Source organism: Struthio camelus, chromosome 32 (assembly GCF_040807025.1).
Source record: "Struthio camelus isolate bStrCam1 chromosome 32, bStrCam1.hap1, whole genome shotgun sequence".
Taxonomy (NCBI): Eukaryota; Metazoa; Chordata; class Aves; order Struthioniformes; family Struthionidae; genus Struthio; species Struthio camelus.
Genome location: NC_090973.1, coordinates 37,923 through 62,970, shown reverse-complemented (window position 1 = coordinate 62,970; position 25,048 = coordinate 37,923). Strand labels below are relative to the sequence as shown.

Sequence of the window (25,048 nt, the reverse complement as noted above, 5' to 3'; positions counted from 1 at the left end):
GGGGGGCTGTGGGGCAGGAGACGGGGGTCACAGGGGGCTGTGCGGGGCCGTGGGGCAGGAGGCAAAGTTTGCAGGGGGCTGTGGGGGGCTGTGGGGCAGGGGACGGGGGTCACGGGGGACTGTGGGGCAGGAGCTGGGGGTTGGGGGGGGCTGTGGGGCAGGGGGCGAGGTTCACGGGGGGCTGTAGGGCAGGAGACGGGGGTCATGGGGGCTGTGCGGGGCTGTGGGGCAGGAGATCGGGGCCAGCAGGGGGCTGTGGGGCAGGAGCTGGGGGTTGGGGGGGGCTGTGGGGCAGGGGGCGAGGTTCACGGGGGGCTGTAGGGCAGGAGACGGGGGTCACAGGGGGCTGTGCGGGGCCGTGGGGCAGGAGGCAAAGTTTGCAGGGGGCTGTGGGGGGCTGTGGGGCAGGGGACGGGGGTCACGGGGGACTGTGGGGCAGGAGCTGGGGGTTGGGGGGGGCTGTGGGGCAGGGGGCGAGGTTCATGGGGGGCTGTAGGGCAGGAGACGGGGGTCACGGGGGGCTGTGGGGCAGGAGATGGGGGTCATGGGGGGCTGTGGGGCAGGGGGTGAGGTTCGTGGCAGGCTATGGGGCAGGAGATGGGGGCTGTGGGGCAGCATGTGTGGGGCAGGGGTCCGTGGGGGGCTGTGGGGTGGGGGTGGGGGGGGGGATGCAGGCGCGGCGGACGGGCGGCCCTGGGGCAGGGAGGGGGCCGCGACCCACGGCGCGCTGCCGGCAGGCGCGAGGCTGCCCCATGGCGACGGGCCGGGCCCCCCCGCCGGCCGCGGGGCCGGTGCTGCGCCGGGCCGACGACACCGGGGGGGACGGGGCGGGGGCCGTGGGGCCGGAGCCCCCCGGGCCGCCCCCCGGCGTCTCCCCCCGCCGGGCCCGGCTGACGGCGGCCGTGCTCTGCTACGTCAACCTGCTCAACTACATGGACCGCTTCACCGTGGCCGGTGCGGGGCGGGGGGCGGCCGTGGGGCGGGGGGGCGGCGAAGGGGCAGCCGTGGGGCAGTGGGGGGCGGCCATGGGGGCGGCAGGGGGCGGCTGTGGGGCGGCGGGAGGCGGGGGGTGGCTGTGGGGCAGTGGGGGGCCAGGGGGGTGGTTGTGGGGGGCGGCGGAGGGGTGGCCATGGGGGCGGCATGGGGCAGCAGGAGGCGGGGGGGTGGCTGTGGGGCAGTGGGGGGCGGCGGCGGGGGGCAGGGGGATGTTGGCTGTGGGGCAGTGGGGGGCGGCCAGGGGGTGGCCAGGGGATGGCGGGTGGTGGTCGTGGGGCAGTGGGGGGTGGCTGTGGGGCGGCGAGGGGGGTGGGGGGCAGCCGGGAGGCGGCTCTGGGGCAGTGGTGGGGGCAGCTGTGGGGCAGCCGTGGGGCCGGCGCCCCCGCTCAGCCCCCCTGCCGCCTGCCCAGGGGTCCTGCCCGACATCGAGGCCTTCTTCGACATCGGGGACGGCAGCTCGGGGCTGCTGCAGACAGGTACGCGGGGGTCCGGCCCCACACGTCGGGGTCCGGCCCCACGCGTCGTGCGGCGCCACGTGTCGACGTCTGGCCCCACGCGTTGTCTGGCCCCACACGTCATCCGGCTTCACACGTCAGGGTCTGGCCCCGCGCGTCGTCCGGTCCCACGCGTCGGGGTCTAGCCCCACGCATCGGGGTCTGCCCCACACGTCAGGGTCCGGCCCCACGCATTGTGCGGCCCCACGAGTCATGCGGCCCCACGCATCGCGGTCCGGCCCCACACGTTATCCGGCCCCACACGTCGGGGTCCGGCCCCACACGTCGGGGTCCAGCCCCGCGCTTGCAGTTGGCAGCCCATGGGGCGGCCGTGCGGCTCGCTGCCCCGTCCCTGCTGTGGGCCCGGGCGGGTCGCAGCTGTGCTGTGGGTCGTGCAGCCCTGCCGTGGGTCGGGTTGTCCCCGCCGTGGGTCAGGCTGTCCCTGCCGTGGGGTGCTGACCCCCGATCCCCCCCCAGTGTTCATCAGCAGCTACATGGTGCTGGCGCCCGTCTTCGGGTACCTGGGCGACCGGTGCAGCCCCCTGCCGTGGGTCAGGCAGCCCTGCCGTGGGTCGGGTTGTCCCCGCCGTGGGTCGCAGCCCCTGCCGTGGGGTGCTGACCCCCGATCCCCCCCAGTGTTCATCAGCAGCTACATGGTGCTGGCGCCCGTCTTCGGGTACCTGGGCGACCGGTGCAGCCCCCTGCCGTGGGTCAGGCAGCCCTGCCGTGGGTCGGGTTGTCCCCGCCGTGGGTCGCAGCCCCTGCCGTGGGGTGCTGACCCCCGATCCCCCCCCAGTGTTCATCAGCAGCTACATGGTGCTGGCGCCCGTCTTCGGGTACCTGGGCGACCGGTGCAGCCCCCTGCCGTGGGTCGGGCAGCCCTGCCGTGGGTCAGGCTGTCCCCGCCGTGGGTCGCAGCCCCCGCCGTGGGGTGCTGACCCCCGATCCCCCCCCAGTGTTCATCAGCAGCTACATGGTGCTGGCGCCCGTCTTCGGGTACCTGGGCGACCGGCGCAGCCGCAAGCGCCTGCTCTGCCTGGGCATCGCCCTCTGGTCCGCCGTCACCCTGGCCAGCAGCTTCGTCCCCCGCCAGGTGCCGGGAGGCCGGGGGGCGGCCGGGGGGCTGGGGCTGGGGGGTGTCCTGGGGGGGCACCTGGGGCTGAGGGGCTGGGGGGTGTCCTGGGGGCGACCACGGATGTGGGGCTGGGGGGCCGGGGGGGTCGGTGGGTGCTGCCCGTCCCCATCCCCATCTCTGTCCCCGTCCCCGCAGCGGTTCTGGGCGCTGCTGGTGGTGTGGGCGCTGGTGGGTGTGGGGCTGGGGGTCCGTGGGGGTCTGTGGGTGCTGTCCGTCCCCATCACTGTCCCCATCACTGTCCCCATCGCCGTCCCCGTCCCCGCAGCGGTTCTGGGCGCTGCTGGTGGTGTAGGCGCTGGTGGGTGTGGGGCTGGGGGTCCGTGGGGGTCTGTGGGTGCTGTCCGTCCCCATCGCTGTCCCCATCGCTGTCCCCATCGCCGTCCCCGTCCCCGCAGCGGTTCTGGGCGCTGCTGGTGGTGTGGGCGCTGGTGGGTGTGGGGCTGGGGGTCCGTGGGGGTCCGTGGGTGCTGTCCGTCCCCATCACTGTCCCCATCGCTGTCCCCATCGCCGTCCCCGCAGCGGTTCTGGGCGCTGCTGGTGGTGTGGGTGCTGGTGGGCGAGGGGCTGGGGGTCCGTGGGGGTCCGTGGGTGCTGTCCGTCCCCATCACTGTCCCCATCGCTGTCCCCATCGCTGTCCCCGTCCCCGCAGCGGTTCTGGACGCTGCTGGTGGTGTAGGCACTGGTGGGCGTGGGGCTGGGGGTCCGTGGGGGTCCGTGGGTGCTGTCCGTCCCCATCACTGTCCCCATCGCTGTCCCCATCGCTGTCCCCGTCCCCGCAGCGGTTCTGGGCGCTGCTGGTGGTGTGGGCACTGGTGGGTGTGGGGCTGGGGGTCCGTGGGGGTCCGTGGGTGCTGTCCGTCCCCATCACTGTCCCCATCGCCGTTCCCGTCCCCGCAGCGGTTCTGGGCGCTGCTGGTGGTGTGGGCACTGGTGGGTGTGGGGCTGGGGGTCCGTGGGGGTCTGTGGGTGCTGTCCGTCCCCATCGCTGTCCCCATCGCTGTCCCCATCGCCGTCCCCGCAGCGGTTCTGGGCGCTGCTGGTGGTGTGGGCGCTGGTGGGCGTGGGGCTGGGGGTCCGTGGGGGTCTGTGGGTGCTGTCCGTCCCCATCGCTGTCCCCATCGCCGTCCCCGTCCCCGCAGCGGTTCTGGGCGCTGCTGGTGGTGTGGGCGCTGGTGGGCGAGGGGCTGGGGGTCCGTGGGGGTCCGTGGGTGCTGTCCGTCCCCATCACTGTCCCCATCGCTGTCCCCATCGCCGTCCCCGCAGCGGTTCTGGGCGCTGCTGGTGGCACGAGCCCTGGTGGGCGTGGGGGAGGCCAGCTACTCCACCGTGGCCCCCACCCTCATCGCCGACCTCTTTGCCGGCACCGACCGCAGCCGCGTGCTGGGCTGCTTCTACCTCGCCGTCCCCCTCGGCAGGTGCGCGGGGGACATGGAGGGGACATCGAGGGGCACCAAGGGGTGCAGGGGACACCGAGGGGTGCAGGGGATGCTGAGTGGCACGAAGGGATGCAGAGGGGTGCAGGGGAATGGTGGGGGATATGGGGACATCAGGAGATGGGGCACCAAGGGCTGCAGGGGACACCGAGGGGTGCAGGGGACACTGAGGGGTGCAGGGGGACACTGGGGGATATGGGGACATCACGGGGCGCTGGGGGATGCCGAGGGGTGCAGGGGACACTGAGGGGTGCAGGGGGACGCCGAGGGGCGTGGAGGGACACAGGAGCGTGGGGGGACACCGGGGGACATGGGGGGACACAGAGGGGTGCAGGGGGGGATATGGGGACACCAGGGGGTGGAGAGGGGTGCAGGGCATGCAGGGGGGACGCACAGGGGTGCAGGGGACACCGAGGGGCACAAGGGGACACATGGCGACACTGAGGGGCGCGGGGGGATATGGGGACACCAGGGGTGCAGAGGGGTGCAGGGGACGCCGAGGGACATGGGGGGGGACACTGAGGGGTGTGGGGGGGCACATGGGGATACAGAGGGCCACCAGGGGGATGTGGGGACACAGAGGGGTGCGGGGGGACACGGGGACGCCGAGGGGTGTGGGGGACACGGGCTGCCCCCTTGGAGGGGGACAGAGGGGACATGGGGACTGGGGGGGTGCGTGAGCTGGTGCCACCTTGCCGTGCCACCTCGGGGGCCGGAGGGGACGCGGGTTGCCCCGGCTCAGGCGCCCGCCGTCCCCTGCAGCGGGCTGGGCTACATCGCCGGCGCCAAGGTGAAGGAGGCCGCGGCCGACTGGCACTGGGCGCTGCGGGTGAGTGGGGACCCGGCGGCGGCCCCCGCGTGGCCCTGTCCCTGGCGGTGGCCGCCTTGAGCCATCCTGGTCCCCGTCCTGGTCCTGCCCCCACCGGCCGCCCCAGGCTGTCCCCGTCCCCGTTGGTGGCTCTGGGTCATCCTGCTCCCCATCCTGGCTAACGGTGGGTTGTCCCTGTCCCTGTCGTGATGGCAGACCGTCCCCACGTGCAGCCCGGGTCCCATCCTGGACCCCGTCAGCGGCTCTGAACTGTCCCTGCGTCCGTCACCGACCCCGTCCCCATTGGTGGCCACAGTGTGGCCCTGTCCCTGCCCCCGTTGGCCACCTTGAGCCGTCCTGGTCCTGCCCCCACCGGCCGCCCCAGGCTGTCCCCATCCCCGTCCCCGTCGGTGGCCCTGGGTGACCCTGGTGCCCATCCTGGCTGACCGCGGGTGGTCCCTGTCGGTGGCGGCTGCCCGGGTGCCCTCCCGGACCCCGTCGGTGACGCGGGGCTCCCCGGTCCCCGTCCCCGCAGGTGACGCCGGGGCTGGGCCTGGTGGCCGTGGTGCTGCTCTTGGCGGTGGTGCAGGAGCCGCCGCGGGGGGCGATGGAGAGGGGGGCCCTGGACGCCCCCCTGCGCTACACGTCGTGGGCCGCCGACCTGCGGGCCCTGGCCACCAAGTGAGGACGCGGCGGGGGGACGCGGGGACGGGGGCAGGCCGGAGGCGGGGGGCAGAGGTGACGCCGCCTGACGCCACGTGACGCCGTCGCCCCCCAGCCGCAGCTTCGTGCTGTCCACTCTGGGCTTCACGGCGGTGGCCTTCGTGACGGGGGCGCTGGCCCTGTGGGCGCCCGCCTTCCTCTACCGCTCGCGCCTGGCCAGCGGCGCCCGGGAGCCCTGCCCCGAGCCCCGGGGCTGCCACGCCGACGAGAGGTGCCACGGGCACGGGGACGCGGGGACGCGGGGTGGGACGGAGATGGGGACGCGGGGACGCGGGACGGGGACCAGACGTGGGGCTGGGGCGGGGGGACACGGAGGGAGAGGTGGGGACGGGGATGCGGGATGGGGACCAGACGTGGGGCTGGGGTGGGGGGACAGGGACGAGGACGCAGGGACACGGGGACGCGGGACGGGGACCAGACGTGGGGCTGGGGCGGGGGGACACAGACGAGGACGCGGGGACACGGGGACGCGGGACGGGGACCAGACGTGGGGCTAGGGTGGGGGGGAACGGGATGGGGGGACGGGGGGACGCGGGTGGCCGAGGACAGGAGCGGGCCTGCGGGCAGAGGTGGGGACGGGGACGTGGGACGGGGACCAGACGTGGGGCTGGGGTGGGGGGACGTGGATGGGGACGGGGACGCGGGATGGGGACCAGACGTGGGGCTGGGGTGGGGGGACGTGGATGGGGACGGGGACGCGGGATGGGGACCAGACGTGGGGCTGGGGCGGGGGGACACGGAGGGGAGTTGGGGACGGGGATGCAGGATGGGGACCAGACGTGGGGCTGGGGTGAGGGGACACGGAGGGGAGGTGGGGACGGGGACGCGGGACGGGGACCAGGCGTGGGGCTGGGGTGGGGGGGAACGGGATGGGGGGACGGGGGGGACGCGGGTGGCGGAGGACAGGAGCGGGCCTGCGGGCAGAGGTGGGGACGGGGACGTGGGACGGGAACCAGACGTGGGGCTGGGGCGGGGGGACACGGACGAGGACGCGGGGACACGGGGACGCGGGACGGGGACCAGACGTGGGGCTAGGGTGGGGGGACACGGACGGGGAGGTGGGGACCGGATGGTGGGACGGGGACCAGACGTGGGGCTGGGGTGGGGGGACGTGGATGGGGACGGGGACGCGGGATGGGGACCAGATGCGGGGCTGGGGCGGGGGGACACGGACGGGGAGGTGGGGACGGGATGGTGGGACGGGGACCAGACGTGGGGCTGGGGCGGGGGGACACGGACGAGGACGCGGGGACACGGGGACGCGGGACGGGGACCAGACGTGGGGCTAGGGTGGGGGGACACGGACGGGGAGGTGGGGACGGGGACGCGGGATGGGGACCAGACGTGGGGCTGGGGTGGGGGGACACGGAGGGAGAGGTGGGGATGGGATGGTGGGACGGGGACCAGACGTGGGGCTGGGGTGGGGGGACGTGGATGGGGACGGGGACGGGGACGCGGGATGGGGACCAGATGCGGGGCTGGGGTGGGGGGACGTGGATGGGGACGGGGACGCGGGACGGGGACCAGGCGTGGGGCTGGGGTGGGGGGACACGGACGGGGAGGTGGGGACGGGATGGTGGGACGGGGACCAGACGTGGGGCTGGGGCGGGGGGACACGGACGAGGACGCGGGGACACGGGGACGCGGGACGGGGACCAGACGTGGGGCTGGGGCGGGGGGACGTGGATGGGGACGGGGACGCGGGATGGGGACCAGATGCGGGGCTGGGGCGGGGGGACACGGACGGGGAGTTGGGGACGCGGGATGGGGACCAGACGTGGGGCTGGGGTGGGGGGACGTGGATGGGGACGGGGACGTGGGATGGGGACCAGATGCGGGGCTGGGGTGAGGGGACACGGACGGGGACGGGGACGGGGACGCGGGACGGGGACCAGATGCGGGGCTGGGGTGGGGGGACACGGAGGGGGACGGGGACGGGGACGCGGGACGGGGACCAGATGCGGGGCTGGGGTGGGGGGACACGGAGGGGGACGGGGACGGGGACGCGGGATGGGGACCAGACGTGGGGCTGGGGTGGGGGGACACGGACGGGGAGGTGGGGACGGGATGGTGGGACGGGGACCAGACGTGGGGCTGGGGCGGGGGGACACGGACGAGGACGCGGGGACACGGGGACGCGGGACGGGGACCAGACGTGGGGCTGGGGTGGGGGGACACGGAGGGGGACGGGGACGCGGGATGGGGACCAGATGCGGGGCTGGGGTGGGGGGACACGGAGGGGGACGGGGACGCGGGATGGGGACCAGACACGAGGCTGGGGTGGGGGGACAGACGGGCACGCAGGGACGGGATGGCGGGACGGGGGGACACGGACGGGGATGGGGACGGGGACGCGGGGACACGGGGACGCGGGACGGGGACCAGACGTGGGGCTGGGGCGGGGGGACGTGGATGGGGACGGGGACGCGGGATGGGGACCAGATGCGGGGCTGGGGTGGGGGGACACGGAGAGGGACGGGGACGCGGGACGGGGGGACGCGGGCGGCGGAGGACGGGAGCGGGCCCGCGGGCAGAGGTGGGGACGGGGAGGTGGCGGGGCGACGGGGACGTCCCCAGGAAGAGGGACGGAGACGAGGGCGACGTTGGGCCCGGGGATGTCCCCAGAGGCAGGGACGGGCTCGGGGGGCAGGAGGGGGCGAGGCTGCGTCCCCGTCCCCGTCCCCCTGCCCCGACCGTCCCGTCCCCGCAGCCTGATTTTCGGGGCGCTGACGTGCGTGACGGGGGTGCTGGGCGTGGGGGCCGGCGTGGAGCTGTCACGGCGCCTGCGCCCCGTCACCCCCCGCGCCGACCCCCTGCTCTGCGCCGCCGGGCTGCTGGGCTCGGCCCCCTTCCTCTTCCTCGCCGTGGTCTGCGCCCGCGCCACCGTCCTCCTCACCTACGTGAGTGCGGGGGGCCGGGGGGGCGGCGGGTGGCCTCGTCCCGTCCCCCCCCGCCGCTCCTCCCGCCCTTCGTCCCGCAGGTCTTCATCTTCATCGGGGAAACGCTGCTGTCCCTCAACTGGGCCATCGTGGCCGACATCCTGCTGGTGAGCGGCGGTGACGCCTCCTCCCGGGTCCCCCCGCTGCAGGGTGGCGCGGGTCCCCCCCCAGCGGTGACACACGTCCCCCCCGACCCCCGGTCCATGGTGATGCGTGTCCCCCCCCAGCAGTGACATGTGTTCCCCCCCCAGCAGGGACATGTGTTCCCCCCCCCAGCAGGGACATGTGTTCCCCCCCCCCAGCAGTGACATGTGTTCCCCCCCCAGCAGGGACATGTGTTCCCCCCCCCAGCAGTGACATGTGTTCCCCCCCCAGCAGGGACATGTGTTCCCCCCCCCCAGCAGTGACATGTGTCCCCCCCCAGCAGTGACATGTGTGTCCCCCCCCAGCAGTGACATGTGTTCCCCCCCCCAGCAGTGACATGTGTGTCCCCCCCCCCAGCGGTGGCGCGTGCCCCCCCCCAGCAGTGACATGTGTGCCCCCCCAGCAGTGACATGTGTTCCCCCCCCAGCAGGGACATGTGTTCCCCCCCCAGCAGGGACATGTGTTCCCCCCCCCAGCAGTGACATGTGTGTCCCCCCCCCCAGCGGTGGCGCGTGCCCCCCCCCCAGCAGTGACATGTGTGCCCCCCCAGCAGTGACATGTGTTCCCCCCCCCAGCAGTGACATGTGTTCCCCCCCCAGCAGGGACATGTGTTCCCCCCCCAGCAGTGACATGTGTGTCCCCCCCCCAGCGGTGGCGCGTGCCCCCCCCCAGCAGTGACATGTGTGCCCCCCCAGCAGTGACATGTGTTCCCCCCCCAGCAGGGACATGTGTTCCCCCCCCCAGCAGTGACATGTGTCCCCCCCCAGCAGTGACATGTGTTCCTCCCCCCAGCAGTGACATGTGTGCCCCCCCCAGCAGTGATATGTGTCCCCCCCCAGCAGTGACATGTGTGCCCCCCCCAGCAGTGACATGTGTGCCCCCCCCAGCAGGGACATGTGTTCCCCCCCCAGCAGTGACATGTGTGCCCCCCCCAGCAGTGACATGTGTGCCCCCCCCAGCAGGGACATGTGTTCCCCCCCCAGCAGTGACATGTGTGCCCCCCCCAGCAGTGACATGTGTCCCCCCCCAGCGGTGGCGCGTCTGCCCCCCCAGCAGTGACATGTGTTCCCCCCCCCAGCAGTGACATGTGTCCCCCCCCAGCAGTGACATGTGTTCCCCCCCCAGCAGTGACATGTGTGTCCCCCCCCCCAGCGGTGGCGCGTCTGCCCCCCCCAGCAGTGACATGTGTGCCCCCCCCAGCAGTGACATGTGTTCCCCCCCCAGCAGTGACATGTGTGTCCCCCCCCCAGCGGTGGCGCGTGCCCCCCCCCAGCAGTGACATGTGTGCCCCCCCAGCAGTGACATGTGTTCCCCCCCCAGCAGGGACATGTGTTCCCCCCAGCAGTGACATGTGTCCCCCCCCAGCAGTGACATGTGTTCCCCCCCAGCAGTGACATGTGTGCCCCCCCCAGCAGGGACATGTGTTCCCCCCCCCAGCAGTGACATGTGTCCCCCCCCAGCAGTGACATGTGTTCCTCCCCCCAGCAGTGACATGTGTTCCCCCCAGCAGTGACATGTGTTCCCCCCCCAGCAGTGACATGTGTGCCCCCCCCAGCAGTGACATGTGTTCCCCCCCCAGCAGTGACATGTGTTCCCCCCAGCAGTGACATGTGTTCCCCCCCCCAGCAGTGACATGTGTGCCCCCCCCAGCAGTGACATGTGTGCCCCCCCCAGCAGTGACGCGTGTCCCCCTGCACCCCTCCGTGCGCGGTGCAGCCCTGCTCCCCAGTGCGGGGCGACCTGGCCCCCCCCAGCGGTGACACGCGTCCCCCCCGACCCCCGGTCCATGGTGATGCGTGTCCCCCCTCCCAGTGGTGACGCGTGTCCCCCACTGTCCCCCCCCAGTACGTGGTGGCGCCGACGCGGCGGTCGACGGCCGAGGCCCTGCAGATCGTCGTCTCTCACCTGCTGGGCGACGCGGGGAGCCCCTACCTCATCGGGGTGGTGAGCGGTGGGACGCGCTGCTGGGGGCACTGGGAGCCCGGGGACGTGGTGGTGGGGGCACTGGGAGCACTGGGACGCGCTGCTGGGGGCGTTGGGGGCACTGGGACGTGGTGGTGGGGGCACTGGGGGCACTGGGACGTGCTGGTGGGGGCACTGGGAGCACTGGGACGCACTGCTGGGGGCACTGGGGGCACTGGGACGTGGTGGTGGGGGCACTGGGAGCACTGGGACGTGCTGCTGGGGGCGCTGGGGGCACTGGGACGTGCTGGTGGGGGCACTGGGAGCACTGGGACGCGCTGCTGGGGGCACTGGGAGCCCGGGGACATGGTCCTGGGGGCGCTGGGAGCCCTGGGACGTGGTCCTGGGGGCACTGGGAGCACTGGGAGGTGGTGCGGGGGGCACTGGGAGCACTGGGACGTGCTGCTGGGGCACTGGGGGCACTGGGATGTGCTGGTGGGGGCACTGGGAGCACTGGGACGCACTGCTGGGGGCACTGGGGGCACTGGGATGTGCTGCTGGGGGCACTGGGAGCCCTGGGACGTGGTCCTGGGGGCACTGGGAGCACTGGGAGGTGGTGCGGGGGGCACTGGGAGTACTGGGACGTGCTGCTGGGGCGCTGGGGGCACTGGGACGCACTGCTGGGGGCACTGGGAGCCCTGGGACGTGGTCCTGGGGGTGCTGGGAGCACTGGGACGTGCTGCTGGGGGTGCTGGGGGCACTGGGAGCACTGGGACGCACTGCTGGGGGCACTGGGAGCCCTGGGACGTGGTCCTGGGGGTGCTGGGAGCACTGGGACGTGCTGCTGGGGGTGCTGGGGGCACTGGGAGCACTGGGACGCACTGCTGGGGGCACTGGGAGCCCTGGGACGTGGTCCTGAGGGTGCTGGGAGCACTGGGAGGTGGCGCTGAGGGGTCCCGCCCCCCCCAGATCAGCGACCGGCTCCGCCGCGGGGCCCCCGACTCCTTCCTGGCGGCCGCCCGGGCCCTGGAGCGGGCGCTGCTGCTCTGCGCCTTCGCCGGCGCCCTCGGCGGCGCCTTCTTCCTCGCCGCCGCCCTCTTCCTCGAGGGCGACCGCCGCCGCGCGCAGCTCGACGCCCAGCGTGAGCGGCCCCGCCGTCCCCGCCGTCCCCGCCGTCCCCTCCGTCCCCTCCTGTCCCCTCCGTCCCCTCCGTCCCCTCCTGTCCCCTCCTGTCCCCACCGTCCCCTCCGTCCCCTCCGTCCCCGCCGTCCTCTCCTGTCCCCACTGTCCCCTCCGTCCCCTCCATCCCCGCCGTCCCCGCCGTCCCCTCCTGTCCCCTCCGTCCCCTCCTGTCCCCACCGTCCCCTCCATCCCCGCCGTCCCCTCCTGTCCCCACCGTCCCCTCCGTCCCCACCGTCCCCTCCGTCCCCGCCGTCCCCTCCTGTCCCCTCCTGTTGCCGTCATTCCCTCCTGTTGTCTCCATCTCCTCCATCTCCTTCTGTTCCCACCATTCTTCCCCTGTCCCCTTCTGTCCCCGCTGTCCCCTCCTGTCGCCTCCATCCGCCCCGGCCCCGCCGTCCCCTCCTGTCCCCTCTGTCCCCTCCTGTCGGCTCCATTCACTCTGTCCCCTCCGTCCCCTCTGTCCCCGTCCCCACGAACCCAGGGTCTCTGCGCGGTCCCCCCCCGCGGTCCCCGTCCCCGCAACGTCCCTCGTGGCACCGTCCCCTCTCCCGCACGCAGCTCCGTGCCCGGAAGACGCCGGGGGGCTCCCTGGCCCCCATGTCGCTCCCGGTCACCCTGGGGGCTCTGAGCTCTCTGTCCCTCCGCTGCCACCTGTGTCCCCTGGGGTCCCCACGTCCCCTGGGGGTCTCCGTGTTCCCTGGGGTCCCCGCGTCCCCTGGGGTCTCTGCGTCCCCCCTGCCGTCCCCATGTCCCCCCTGCCGTCCCCACGTCCCCCCAGGGTCCCCATGTCCCCTGCCGTCCCCGCGTCCTGCTGACGCCCCCTCTGCTCCGCTCCCAGGGTCGCTGCCGGCTGAGGACGGGGACGACGGGGAGATCGTGGTGCCGCAGCGCGGCCGCCCCACCAAGGTGCCCGTGTCCAGCGTCCTCATCTGAGCCGCGGCCCCCGGCCCGAGGACGTGCCCGCGGCGGGGACGGCGCCGGGACGCTAGGGGGACGGGCACGGGCACCGGTTCGTGCTCCATTAAAAACCCTTTTTACGCCTCCCCGCTGGCTCCGCGCGGTCCCGGGGGGGCTCGGGCTGGCCCCGCGCCAGGACGCCCCAAGGCCGCGCGCGGGGCGGCGGCGGCGGGCACCCGTCCCTCCGGCGCCCGAGCGCGTGCCGCCCCGGGCCCGGCCTCGCGCAGCCGTGGTGGCCCCCCCCCGACCCGCCGCCACCCCGCGCCTCCCCCCGATTTCCTGCCCCACGGGCGGGCTGCCCGCAGCTTCCTGGAGGGGGTGGGGGCCCCGCGCGTGCCAGGACCGACGGGGCCGCCAGGCAGCGCGAGGAGGAGGCAGAGCCGGACGTCGCCAGGGCCCAGGTAGGCGGGAGGGGGACGAAGCTGGGGGGGGACGGGACGGCCGCGGACCTCGTGCCCTGGCCGCACGCGGACCGAGGCCTCCGGCGAAGCCCTGCCCGTCCCCGTCCCCGCCGGGAGGCCGTGGGGCGCCCAGCTTTCCCTGTGCTGGGCGCCGGGTGCCCTCGCTTGGGTGCCCCGCGGGATGCAAGTTGGGGGGCCGCGGGCCGCCCGGCTCCCCTAGCGGGGGGGACGACGGAGCGGGGGGACCCTGGGGGGCCGCCGGGTGCCCGAGCGAGCGGCTGCCGGCCTGCGGCGCAGGATGGATACCGTGGCCGCTCTTCCTGTTGAGCTGGTTCGGGCCCCGGGCGAGGGCTGCGGCCCGTCTCCTCCCTGCCTCTGTTGGGACGGCGCGGCCGGCGGGAGGGCGCTCCGGCAGGGGCAGGGGGCTCGGACTGGGGGGCGAGGGGCTGCAGCACTCGGCTGCCCGGCTCCCCTGTCGCAGGGCGCTGGAGCGACGGCGCCGTTCGTTAACGCAGGGTGCCAGAGCACCGCAGGCCTGGGTCCCTGGGCACATTGGAGCACCCCAACACGGGGTTCCCTTGGGGACGTTGGAGCACCCCAACACTGGGTCCCTTGGGGACGTTGGAGCACCCCAACACTGGGTTCCCTAGGGATGTTGGAGCACCCCAACAGGGGGTTCCCTGGGGACATTGGCGCACCCCCAACACCTGGTCCCTTGGGGACGTTGGAGCACCCCAACACCTGGGTCCCTGGGGAACGTTGGAGCACCCCAACACTGGGTTCCCTAGGGATGTTGGAGCACCCCAACAGGGGGTTCCCTGGGGACATTGGCGCACCCCCAACACCTGGTCCCTTGGGGACGTTGGAGCACCCCAACACCTGGGTCCCTGGGGAACGTTGGAGCACCCCAACACGGGGTTCCCTGGGGACATTGGAGCACCCCCAACACCTGGGTCCCTGGGGAACGTTGGAGCACCCCAACACTGGGTTCCCTAGGGATGTTGGAGCACCCCAACAGGGGGTTCCCTGGGGACATTGGCGCACCCCCAACACCTGGTCCCTTGGGGACATTGGAGCACCCCAACACCTGGGTTCCTGGGCACGTTGGAGCACCCCAACACGGGGTTCCCTGGGGACATTGGAGCACCTCCAACACCTGGGTCCCTGGGGAACGTTGGAGCACCCCAACACCTGGGTTAACATGGGGCCCCAGAGCCTCCCGGCACTCACGGTCCCTGACGTGGGGCCCTGGAGCAGTCAGGCATTCACGGTCCCTGATGCTTGCGGTCCCAGACTGGGGCGCCAGAGCAGTCAGGCGTTCACGGTCCCGGACGCTTGCGGTCCCAGACTGGGGTGCCAGAGCAGTCAGGCATTCATGGTCCCTAGCGTTGGGGCACTGGAGCATCCCAGTGCTCGTGGTCCCTGACCTGGGGCCCTGAAGCGTACCGATGCTCGTGATCCCTGATGCGGGGCGCTGGAGCAGCCAGGCGTTCACAGTCCCTAGCGTTGGGGCACTGGAACAGCCAGGCGCTCGCGGTCCCTGACGTGGGGCACTGGAGCGTCCTGATGCTCACAATCCCCGGTGCAGGGTGCTGGAGCATCCCAACGCTTGCAGTCCCTAGCATTGGGGCACTGGAGCATCCCATCGCTCGCAGTCCCTGACTTGGGACCCTGGAGCAGCCCGGCGCTCGCGGTCCCTGATGCTCACAGTCCCTGACGTGGGACGCTGGAGCAGCCAGGCATTCATGGTCTCTAGTGTTGGGGCACTGGAGCGTCTTGATGCTTGTGATCCCTGATGCAGGGCGGTGGAGCGCCCCAGGGCTCATGGTCCCGGGTGCAGGGTGGTGGAGCATCCCGGTGCTCATGGTCCCGGGTGCAGGGTGGTGGAGCATCCCGGTGCTCATGGTCCCGGGTGCAGGGTGCTGGAGCATCCCAGTGCTCATGGTCCCGGGTGCAGGGTGCTGGAGCACCCCAGTGCTCATGGTCCCTGATGCAGGGTGCTGGAGCATCCCGGTGCTCATGGTCCCTGACATGGGGCCCCGGAGCATCCCAGCACTTGCGATCCCCAGCGCTGGGGCGCCGGAGCATCCCGGCACCATGGTCCTTGAGGCAGCGGGTGAGTGGCCCATCTGCGAGCGCTGGGGCCCCTGCCTGGCTCCGGGGGCCGGAGCCAGCGTGGGGGCTGGCGGCTCCACAGCTGCGCCGGGCTCGGCGCTGGGGCTGGGGGTGGAAACCGCAGCAGCAGCAGCAGCAGCAGCAGCAGCGGCGGCAGCAGCAGCGGCGGCAGCGGCGGCAGCAGCAGCAGCAGCGGTGGCAGTGGGAGCTGCGCGGCGCCCGCCTCCTGCTCCGCCGCCCTGATTCACCACGGGGGCCAGCGACCGGGGTGCCCCGGTGGCTCTGCACCAGTTTTGGGGGGGGGGGGGAGCAGGGCACCCCACTGCAGCCCCACATCTCTGTCCTGAGCCGCGCTCTGGCGTCTCCCCGCAGGCCCCATGGACGCGCTGTGGCCTGCCGGGCTGCTCTGGGGCCTCCTGCTGCTCCTCCCGACGGCGCTGCTGGCGGCCCTCTGCGCCTGCTGCCGCCAGCCCCGCGGTGAGTGGGGCCGGACCCACGGGGGGCTCGGGGGGGGGGCTCAGGTGCCCCCGTCTCACTCCACTCCTCTCCCCCCCCAACCAGGCCACGGTGCCCAGATCGACAACTATGAGTACAAGTGAGTGTGGGGCACGGGGGGGACGCGGGGACGCGGGGCCCCGGTCCTCCGGGCGCCTCTAACCCCCGGCGCTCTCTGCAGACCCCCGGCCTGCGCCCCGGCCAACAGCTTCATGCTGCTGACGCGGCCCAGCTGTGAGTGTTGGCGCCCCTCCGGGCCTGTCCCCTCCGCCGCGGCATCCCCGTCCCCCGGCAGCCCGTGTTCATGTCGCCGTCCTCACCCCACGGTGTCCCCGTCCCCAGGCATCCCCTGTGCTGCATCCCCGTGCATCACCTCTCCCTAACCCACAGCGTCCTCGTCCTCGCCCCATGGTGTCCCCGTCCTCATGCGTCACCGTCCTCATCCTGCCATGTCCCTGTCCCCGGGCATCCCCTGTGCTGCATCCCTGTGCATCACCTCTTAACCCACAGCGTCCCCGTCCCCCAGCAGCCCAAGTCACATCCCCGGGCATCGCCGTCCTCATCCCGCTATGTCCCCGTCCCCCAGCAGCCCGTGTCACGTCCCCGTGCATCACTGTCCTCACCCGAGGGTGTCCCCATCACCAGGTATCCCATGTCACATCCCTGGGCATCGCCGTCCTCACCCCGCGGTGTCCCTGTCCCCATGCACCCCATGCCACGTCCCCGTGCATCACCATCTTCACCCCACGGTGTCCCCATCCTCGGGCACCCCGTGTCACATCCCCATGTGTCACTGTCCTCACCCCTTGGCGTCCCCATCCCCATGCATCCCATGTCACATCCCCATGCATCACCGTCCTCACCCCACGGCGTCCCCAACCCAGAGCATCCCCCGTGCCACCTCCCCGTGAGTCCCCATCCAGTGCCCTGCCGTGTCCCCGTCCCCTCCGTCACCCTACAACATCTCCATCTCCCCGGTGCCGCTGTCCCTGCCGGTGTCTCCCGCCCTGGGCTGTCCCCGTCCCCCACCCCGTGACATCTCTGTCCCCCAGGCCCCTCTCACACCCCAATCAAGCAGCAGACGGTGCCCTCAGCAGAGCCCTTCCTGTCCATCCCGTGAGTGGCTGGGACGGGTTGGGGGGACACGTGTCCCCATGGGGGACAGAGGGACGGGGGGGCGCGGAGCCTGACCCTCTGTCCCCGCAGGCGGTCCCCGCAAGCCCCTCAGAGCCGCAAGGTCTCCTTCACCCGCCCAGAACCGGACAACGGCAAGCACCGGGTCCCCAGCTGGCGTGGGGACGTGGCGGCAGCCTCACCCCAGCGTTCGCAGCAGGGACGCGGCCTTTCCGGGGAGGAGGGGGAACACGGTGACATCCCTGCGCAGTGTCACTGTGGGACGTGGGGGCCTCCAGGGTGGTGGTGGTGGTGGAGACGCAGTGAGGTCCCAGCGTGCACACACAGCGTGGGAGGGGGGCACAGGGTGTCTGGAAGGGTGACAACGCGGTGACATCCCTGTCTCAGCGTCACCATGGGATGCGGGGGCCACCATGGTAGTGGTGGTGGTGGGGACACGGTGAGGTCCCAGCGCACACACGGAGCGTGGGACAGGGGCACAGGGTCTCTGGAAGGGTGACAACGCGGTGACATCCCTGTCTCAGCGTCACCATGGGACGCAGGGTCCGGGGTGGGACGGGATGGGACGCGGTGAGGCCCCCGCGCAGGACGTGGCGGGGTGACCCCTGCTGGCGGTGCCGACGGCCCCCTGTGTCCCCAGACAGCGTGCCCAGCTACGAGAACGAGGCTGAGGCGGGGGGCCATCCCCGGGGCGTCTGGCCGCGGGCCCCGTCCCCTGCCCCGCCGGCGGCTCCCGAGGCCGAGGACGACTACAACAACGACCTCTACGCCACCGGCTACGTGTGGGTGCCGCCGCCGTGAGGCCGGGCAGTTTTGGGGGGGGACCATCCCGTCCCCCCCACCCCCTCCCTGACACTGTCTGTCCCCCCCCTCCCAGCGAGGTGCTGCCGGACGCCGCGGCCCAGCCCGGCCCCCCGCAGCCGCCCCAGGCCAGGGACAGCGGCTCCTCCGGTGAGTCCCGGCCCCCCCACGCTGCCCCCATCCGGGCCCCCATCCTGGTCCCCGTCCGGGTCCCCTCTGTCCCCTCCCATCCTGTCCCCCGCCATCCCCGTTGTAGCCCCCCCCCATGCTGTCCCCATCCAGGCTCCCTCTGTCCTGTCCCGTCCCCCCATCCCCGTCCCCGTCGCAGCCCCCCCCCCAACACCCTGCCCCCATCCTGGTCCCCATCTGGGTCCCCTCTGTCCTGTCCCGTCCCCCCATCCCCGTCCCCATCGCAGCCCCCCCCCAACACCCTGCCCCCATCCTGGTCCCCATCTGGGTCCCCTCTGTCCTGTCCCGTCCCCCCATCCCGTCCCCGTCGCAGCCCCCCCCCAACACCCTGCCCCCATCCTGGTCCCCATCCGGTCCCCTCTGTCCTGTCCCGTCCCCCCATCCCCGTCCCCATCGCAGCCCCCCCCCCCAACACCCTGCCCCCATCCAAGTCCCCATCTGGGTCCCCTCTGTCCTGTCCCCCCCCCCATCCCGTCCCCATCGCAGCACCCCCCCAACACCCTGCCCCCATCCTGGTCCCCATCCGGTCCCCTCTGTCCTGTCCCGTCCCCCCATCCCCGTCCCCATCGCAGCCCCCCCCCAACACCCTGCCCCCATCCAAGTCCCCATCTGGGTCCCCTCTGTCCTGTCCCGTCCCCCCATCCCGTCCCCGTCGCAGCCCCCCCCCCAACACCCTGCCCCCATCCAAGTCCCCATCCAGGCCCCCTCTGTCCTGTCCCGTCCCCCCATCCCCGTCCCCATCGCAGCCCCCCCCAACACCCTGCCCCCATCCTGGTCCCCATCTGGGTCCCCTCTGTCCTGTCCCCCCCCCCATCCCCGTCCCCATCGCAGCCCCCCCCCCCAACACCCTGCCCCCATCCTGGTCCCCATCCGGTCCCCTCTGTCCTGTCCCGTCCCCCCATCCCCGTCCCCATCGCAGCCCCCCCCCAACACCCTGCCCCCATCCAAGTCCCCATCCAGGCCCCCTCTGTCCTGTCCTGTCCCCCCATCCCGTCCCCGTCGCAGCCCCCCCCCAACACCCTGCCCTCATCCTGGTCCCCATCTGGGTCCCCTCTGTCCTGTCCCGTCCCCCCATCCCCGTCCCCGTCGCAGCCCCCCCCCCAACACCCTGCCCCCATCCTGGTCCCCATCCGGTCCCCTCTGTCCTGTCCCGTCCCCCCATCCCCGTCCCCATCGCAGCCCCCCCCCAACACCCTGCCCCCATCCAAGTCCCCATCCAGGCCCCCTCTGTCCTGTCCCGTCCCCCCATCCCGTCCCCGTCGCAGCCCCCCCCCAATACCCTGCCCCCATCCTGGTCCCCATCTGGGTCCCCTCTGTCCTGTCCCGTCCCCCCATCCCCGTCCCTGTCGCAGCCCCCCCCCAACACCCTGCCCCCATCCAAGTCCCCATCTGGGCCCCCTCTGTCCTGTCCCCCCCCCCATCCCCGTCCCCGTCGCAGCCCCCCCCCAACACCCTGCCCCCATCCAAGTCCCCATCTGGGCCCCCTCTGTCCTGTCCCCCCTCCCATCCCCGTCCCCGTCGCAGCCCCCCCCCCAACACCCTGCCCCCATCCTGGTCCCCATCCGGGTCCCCTCTGTCCTGTCCCGTCCCCCCATCCCCGTCCCCGTCGCAGCCCCCCCCCAACACCCTGCCCCCATCCAAGTCCCCATCTGGGTCCCCTCTGTCCTGTCCCGTCCCCCCATCCCCGTCCCCATTGCAGCCCCCCCCCCAACACCCTGCCCCCATCCTGGTCCCCATCCAGTCCCCTCTGTCCTGTCCCGTCCCCCCATCCCCGTCCCCATTGCAGTCCCCCCCCCAACACCCTGCCCCCATCCTGGTCCCCATCCGGTCCCCTCTGTCCTGTCCCGTCCCCCCATCCCCGTCCCCGTCGCAGCCCCCCCCCAACACCCTGCCCCCATCCAAGTCCCCATCCGGTCCCCTCTGTCCTGTCCCGTCCCCCCATCCCCGTCCCCGTCGCAGCCCCCCCCCCCAACACCCTGCCCCCATCCAAGTCCCCATCCGGTCCCCTCTGTCCTGTCCCGTCCCCCCATCCCCGTCCCCGTCGCAGCCCCCCCCCAACACCCTGCCCCCATCCAAGTCCCCATCCGGTCCCCTCTGTCCTGTCCCGTCCCCCCATCCCCGTCCCCATTGCAGCCCCCCCCCCAACACCCTGCCCCCATCCTGGTCCCCATCCGGTCCCCTCTGTCCTGTCCCCCCCCCCATCCCCGTCCCCATCGCAGCCCCCCCCCCAACACCCTGCCCCCATCCTGGTCCCCATCCGGTCCCCTCTGTCCTGTCCCGTCCCCCCATCCCCGTCCCCGTCGCAGCCCCCCCCCAACACCCTGCCCCCATCCAAGTCCCCATCCGGGCCCCCTCTGTCCTGTCCCGTCCCCCCATCCCCGTCCCCGTCGCAGCCCCCCCCCCCAACACCCTGCCCCCATCCAAGTCCCCATCTGGGTCCCCTCTGTCCCATCCCGTCCCCCTCCCGGTCCCTGCGCCCCCCCCCCCAAACACCCCTCCTGACCCCCAACCACCGTTGTCGCTGCGGCAGCGGCGCCCGGTGAGGAGTACGAGAACGTCCCCGATGCCCATCGCCATTCCCTGGGTGAGACACGTGCCGTGGGGCTGGGCTGTGGGGCTGGGCCTGTGGGGCTGAGCTGTGGGTCAGGGCCGTGGGGCTGGGCTGTGGGGCTGAGCTGTGGGGGCTGAGCTGTGGGTCAGGGCCGTGGGTCAGGGCGGTGGGGCTGAGCTGTGGGTCAGGGCGGTGGGGCTGGGCTGTGGGGCTGAGCTGTGGGGCAGGGCCATGGGACAGGGCCGTGGGGCAGGGCGGTGGGGCAGGGCCATGGGGCAGGGTCATGGTGCTGAGCCGTGGGGCTGAGCCGTGCAGCAGGGCCATGGGGCAGGCCATGGGGCAGGGCCATGGGGGCTGGGCTGTGGGGCAGGGCTGTGAGGCTGAGTTGTGGGGCTGCACTGTGGGGCAGGGCTGTGGGTCAGGGCGGTGGGGCTGAGCTGTGGGTCAGGGCCATGGGTCAGGGCGGTGGGGCTGAGCTGTGGGTCAGGGCTGTGGGTCAGGGCTGTGGGGCAGGGCTGTGAGGCTGAGTTGTGGGGCTGAGATGTGGGTCAGGGCTGTGGGTCAGCGCTGTGGGGCTGGGCTGTGGGAGCTGAGCTGTGGGTCAGGGCCGTGGGTCAGCGCTGTGGGACTGGGCTGTGGGTCAGGGCCGTGGGGCAGGGCCGTGGGGCTGAGCCGTGGGGCAGGGCCGTGGGGCAGGGCCATGAGGCTGAGCTGTGGGGCTGAGCTGTGGGGCAGGGCCGTGGGCCTGGGCCGAGGGGCTGGGCCGTGGGGCTGGGCTGTGGGGGCTGGGCCATGGGTCAGGGTGGTGGGGCTGAGCTGTGGGTCAGGGCCGTGGGTCAGGGCAGTGGGTCAGGGCCGTGGGGCTGAGCCCTGGGGCAGGGCCGTGGGGCAGGGCCATGAGGCTGGGCTGTAGGGCTGAGCTGTGGGGAAGGGCCATGGGCCTGGGCCGTGGGGCAGGCCGTGGGGCAGGGCGGTGGGTCAGGGCCGTGGGTCAGGGCGGTGGGGCTGAGCTGTGGGTCAGGGCCATGAGGCTGGGCCGTGGGGCTGGGCTGTGGGGCAGGGCGGTGGGTCAGGGCGGTGGGGCTGAGCTGTGGGTCAGGGCCGTGGATCAGGGCCGTGGGGCAGGGCAGTGGGGCAGGGCCGTGGTTCGGGGCGGTGGGTCGGGGCGGTGGGGCTGAGCTGTGGTTCAGGGCCGTGGGGCTGGGCAGTGGGGCTGGGCAGTGGGGCTGAGCTGTGGGTCAGGACCGTGGGTCAGGGCGGTGGGTCAGGGCGGTGGGGCTGAGCTGTGGGTCAGGGCTGTGGGTCAGGACCGTGGGTCAGGACCGTGGGTCAGGGCGGTGGGTCAGGGCGGTGGGGCTGAGCTGTGGGTCAGGGCCGTGGGTCAGGCCGTGGGGCTGGGCAGTGGGGCTGGGCTGTGGGTCAGGGCTGTGGGTCAGGACTGTGGGTCAGGACCGTGGGTCAGGGCGGTGGGGCTGAGCTGTGGGTCAGGGCCGTGGGGCTGAGCCCTGGGGCAGGGCTGTGAGGCTGGGCCGTGGGGCTGGGCAGTGGGCCTGGGCCGTGGGGCAGGCCATGGGTCAGGGCGGTGGGGCAGGGCCGTGGGTCGGGGCGGTGGGGCAGGGCGGTGGGTTGGGGCGGTGGGGCTGAGCTGTGGGTCAGGGCCGTGGATCAGGGCCGTGGGGCAGGGCAGTGGGGCAGGGCCGTGGTTCGGGGCGGTGGGTCGGGGCGGTGGGGCTGAGCTGTGGTTCAGGGCCGTGGGGCTGGGCAGTGGGGCTGGGCAGTGGGGCTGAGCTGTGGGTCAGGACCGTGGGTCAGGGCGGTGGGGCTGAGCTGTGGGTCAGGGCTGTGGGTCAGGGCTGTGGGTCAGGACCGTGGGTCAGGACCGTGGGTCAGGGCGGTGGGTCAGGGCGGTGGGGCTGAGCTGTGGGTCAGGGCCGTGGGTCAGGCCGTGGGGCTGGGCAGTGGGGCTGGGCTGTGGGTCAGGGCTGTGGGTCAGGACTGTGGGTCAGGACCGTGGGTCAGGGCGGTGGGGCTGAGCTGTGGGTCAGGGCCGTGGGGCTGAGCCCTGGGGCAGGGCTGTGAGGCTGGGCCGTGGGGCTGGGCAGTGGGCCTGGGCCGTGGGGCAGGCCATGGGGCAGGGCGGTGGGGCAGGGCCGTGGGTCGGGGCGGTGGGTCGGGGCGGTGGGGCTGAGCTGTGGGTCAGGCCGTGGGTCAGGCCGTGGGGCTGGGCAGTGGGGCTGGGCTGTGGGGCTGAGGCCCCCCAACCCCAACCCCGTCTCCCCCCGGCCGCCCTCCGCTCCCAGCAGCCGACAGCCTGGAGTACGTCAACGTCCCCGAGGGGGGGGCCAGCCCCGCGCCCCGCTACGGTCAGTGTTTTGGGGCCGCCCTGCCCTGCCCCACGCATGCTCCGGACCCCCCCCAACTGTGGGGCACCCCACACGAGACCCCCCCCCCGGCTAACCCTTGTGTGCCCCACAGCCAGCGAGAGCGAGGAGGATGCCCCGGACTACGAGAACCTGCAGCACTGAGCACCAGGTGACCCCCTCCAAACCCGCCCCCCCCAAACCAGCCCCCCCAAACCAGCCCCCCCCAAACCCGCCCTCCAAACCCGCCCCCCCCAAACCAGCCCCCCCAAACCCGCCCCCCCAAACCAGCCCTCCAAACCCGCCCCCCCAAACCCACCCCCCCAAACCAGCCCCCCCCAAACCAGCCCTCCAAACCCGCCCCCCCCAAACCCGCCCTCCAAACCCGCCCCCCCCAAACCAGCCCCTCCAAACCCGCCCCCCCAAACCAGCCCCCCCCAAACCAGCCCCCCCCAAACCAGCCCCCCAAACCAGCCCTCCAAACCCGCCCCCCCAAACCAGCCCCCCCCAAACCAGCCCTCCAAACCCGCCCCCCCAAACCAGCCCCCCCAAACCCGCCCTCCAAACCCGCCCCCCCCAAACCAGCCCCCCCAAACCAGCCCTCCAAACCCGCCACCCCAAACCAGCCCCCCCCCAAACCCGCCCTCCAAACCCGCCCCCCCAAACCAGCCCCCCCCAAACCAGCCCTCCAAACCCGCCCCCCCAAACCAGCCCCCCCCCCAAACCAGCCCCCCCAAACCAGCCCTCCAAACCCGCCCCCCCCAAACCAGCCCCCCCAAACCAGCCCTCCAAACCAGCTCCCCCAAACCAGCCCCCCCCAAACCCGCCCTCCAAACCCGCCCCCCCAAACCAGCCCCCCCCAAACCCGCCCTCCAAACCCGCCCCCCCAAACCAGCCCCCCCAAACCAGCCCTCCAAACCCGCCCCCCCAAACCAGCCCCCCCAAACCAGCCCTCCAAACCCGCCCTCCAAACCCGCCCCCCCCAAACCAGCCCCCCCCAAACCAGCCCTCCAAACCCGCCCCCCCAAACCAGCCCCCCGAAACCAGCCCTCCAAACCCGCCCCCCCAAACCTGCCCTCCAAACCCGCCCCCCCCAAACCAGCCCCCCCAAACCAGCCCTCCAAACCCGCCCCCCCAAACCAGCCCCCCCCAAACCCGCCCTCCAAACCCGCCCCCCCAAACCAGCCCCCCCAAACCAGCCCTCCAAACCCGCCCCCCCAAACCAGCCCCCCCCCAAACCAGCCCTCCAAACCCACCCCCCCCAAACCAGCCCCCCAAACCAGCCCTCCAAACCCGCCCCCCAAACCAGCCCCCCCCAAACCCGCCCTCCAAACCAGCCCCCCCCAAGCCAGCCCCCCAAACCAGCCCTCCAAACCCGCCCCCCCAAACCAGCCCCCCCCAAACCAGCCCTCCAAACCCGCCCCCCCAAACCAGCCCCCCCTAAACCAGCCCCCCAAAGCCAGCCCCTCAACCAGCCCCCCTAAAACCGGCCCCCCAAACCAGCCCCCCCAACCAGCCCCCCCAAACCAGCCCCCCCAACCAGCTCCGCAACCCGCCCCCCCCAAACCAGCCCCCAAACCAGCCCCCCCAACCAGCCCCCCAACACCAGCCACTCCCAAACCAGCCCCCCCAAACCAGCGGCCCAAACAGCCCCCCCCCAAACCAGCCCCCCAAACCCACCCCCCCAAACCCACCCCCACCAAAACCAGCCCCCCAAACTCGCCCCCCCAACCAGCCCACCAACCAGCCCCCCCAAACCAGCCCCCCAGCCCCCCCCACCGCGCTTACCCCTGGTGACCCCCGCCTCCCCTCGCAGGCGCTGCTGGGGGACCAGCGGCTGGAGACCCTCCGAAGCGGCCGGGACGCCCCCCGCCCCTGTTAATTTATTGCACGTTTCCCCCCCCCTGCCCCCAGCCCCCATCTGACGCATCCTGAGAAGCAGCAGCCCCCCCCCCCCAAAAACTGCCCCCGAGCCGGGGGTCCCCGTGCCCCAGCCCAGCCCCCCCGGCACCCCCCAACCCCAGAGCGACGAATAAAGCCGTGGGAGCTGCACGGAGCGGCCGGGGGGGGGGGTCTCTGCGCCGTGGGGCGGGCGGGGGGGGGGAATGTAGGGCTGGGGTCTGGCCCCCCCCTGCCATGGGAGCTGTGGGGAGCGGCCGGGGGGGGGGGTCTCTGTGCCATGGGGTGGGCAGGGGGGATGTAGGGCTGGGGTCCAGCCCCCCCTGCCATGGGAGCTGCACGGAGCGGCCGGGGGGGGGGTCTCTGTGCCATGGGGTGGGCAGGGGGGTG

The 25,048-nt window shown here is 73.3% G+C and overlaps 2 protein-coding genes across 5 annotated transcripts; both read left to right on the top strand.

The window, feature by feature from the left end:
- The first annotated feature begins 742 nt into the window (after nucleotides 1-742).
- Nucleotides 743-12,799, top strand: SPNS1 (SPNS lysolipid transporter 1, lysophospholipid). The gene is made up of 12 exons (XM_068923158.1): nucleotides 743-954; nucleotides 1,407-1,472; nucleotides 2,447-2,583; nucleotides 3,889-4,040; nucleotides 4,821-4,887; nucleotides 5,402-5,547; nucleotides 5,645-5,800; nucleotides 8,300-8,489; nucleotides 8,570-8,635; nucleotides 10,518-10,616; nucleotides 11,544-11,715; nucleotides 12,595-12,799. The coding sequence occupies exons 1-12, from the start codon at nucleotides 753-755 to the stop codon at nucleotides 12,687-12,689; spliced, it is 1,548 nt and encodes a 515-aa protein (XP_068779259.1). The 5' UTR covers nucleotides 743-752; the 3' UTR covers nucleotides 12,690-12,799.
- Nucleotides 12,800-13,018: 219 nt separating this feature from the next.
- On the top strand, nucleotides 13,019-24,809 carry LOC138063547 (linker for activation of T-cells family member 1-like). Of its 4 annotated transcripts, none has more exons than XM_068923166.1 (12): nucleotides 13,019-13,114; nucleotides 15,602-15,706; nucleotides 15,791-15,824; nucleotides 15,906-15,958; nucleotides 16,777-16,840; nucleotides 16,931-16,992; nucleotides 17,499-17,640; nucleotides 17,736-17,809; nucleotides 20,379-20,432; nucleotides 22,703-22,762; nucleotides 22,875-22,931; nucleotides 24,576-24,809. In XM_068923166.1, the coding sequence occupies exons 2-11, from the start codon at nucleotides 15,607-15,609 to the stop codon at nucleotides 22,922-22,924; spliced, it is 693 nt and encodes a 230-aa protein (XP_068779267.1). In that variant the 5' UTR covers nucleotides 13,019-13,114; nucleotides 15,602-15,606; the 3' UTR covers nucleotides 22,925-22,931; nucleotides 24,576-24,809. The 4 variants fall into 4 exon arrangements, with proteins under 4 accessions (XP_068779267.1, XP_068779265.1, XP_068779264.1 ...); XM_068923164.1 differs by having other exon boundaries at nucleotides 16,931-17,091; nucleotides 24,576-24,796; XM_068923163.1 differs by having other exon boundaries at nucleotides 16,931-17,091; nucleotides 22,700-22,762; nucleotides 24,576-24,796.
- Nucleotides 24,810-25,048: the final 239 nt, after the last annotated feature.

What these genes read in the sequence shown, in the direction of transcription:
- SPNS1 (XM_068923158.1), top strand. Translation starts at nt 753, where the DNA reads ATGGCGACGGGCCGGGCCCCCCCGCCGGCCGCGGGGCCGGTGCTGCGC. An exon ending in CTCGCCGTCCCCCTCGGCAG is followed by an intron (nt 4,041 to 4,820) that starts GTGCGCGGGGGA and finishes CGTCCCCTGCAG; the next exon opens with CGGGCTGGGCTACATCGCCG. An exon ending in GGCTGCCACGCCGACGAGAG is followed by an intron (nt 5,801 to 8,299) that starts GTGCCACGGGCA and finishes CCGTCCCCGCAG; the next exon opens with CCTGATTTTCGGGGCGCTGA.
- LOC138063547 (XM_068923163.1), top strand. Translation starts at nt 15,607, where the DNA reads ATGGACGCGCTGTGGCCTGCCGGGCTGCTCTGGGGCCTCCTGCTGCTC. An exon ending in CGGGGAGGAGGGGGAACACG is followed by an intron (nt 17,092 to 17,498) that starts GTGACATCCCTG and finishes CTGTGTCCCCAG; the next exon opens with ACAGCGTGCCCAGCTACGAG. An exon ending in CAGCCCCGCGCCCCGCTACG is followed by an intron (nt 22,763 to 22,874) that starts GTCAGTGTTTTG and finishes TGTGCCCCACAG; the next exon opens with CCAGCGAGAGCGAGGAGGAT.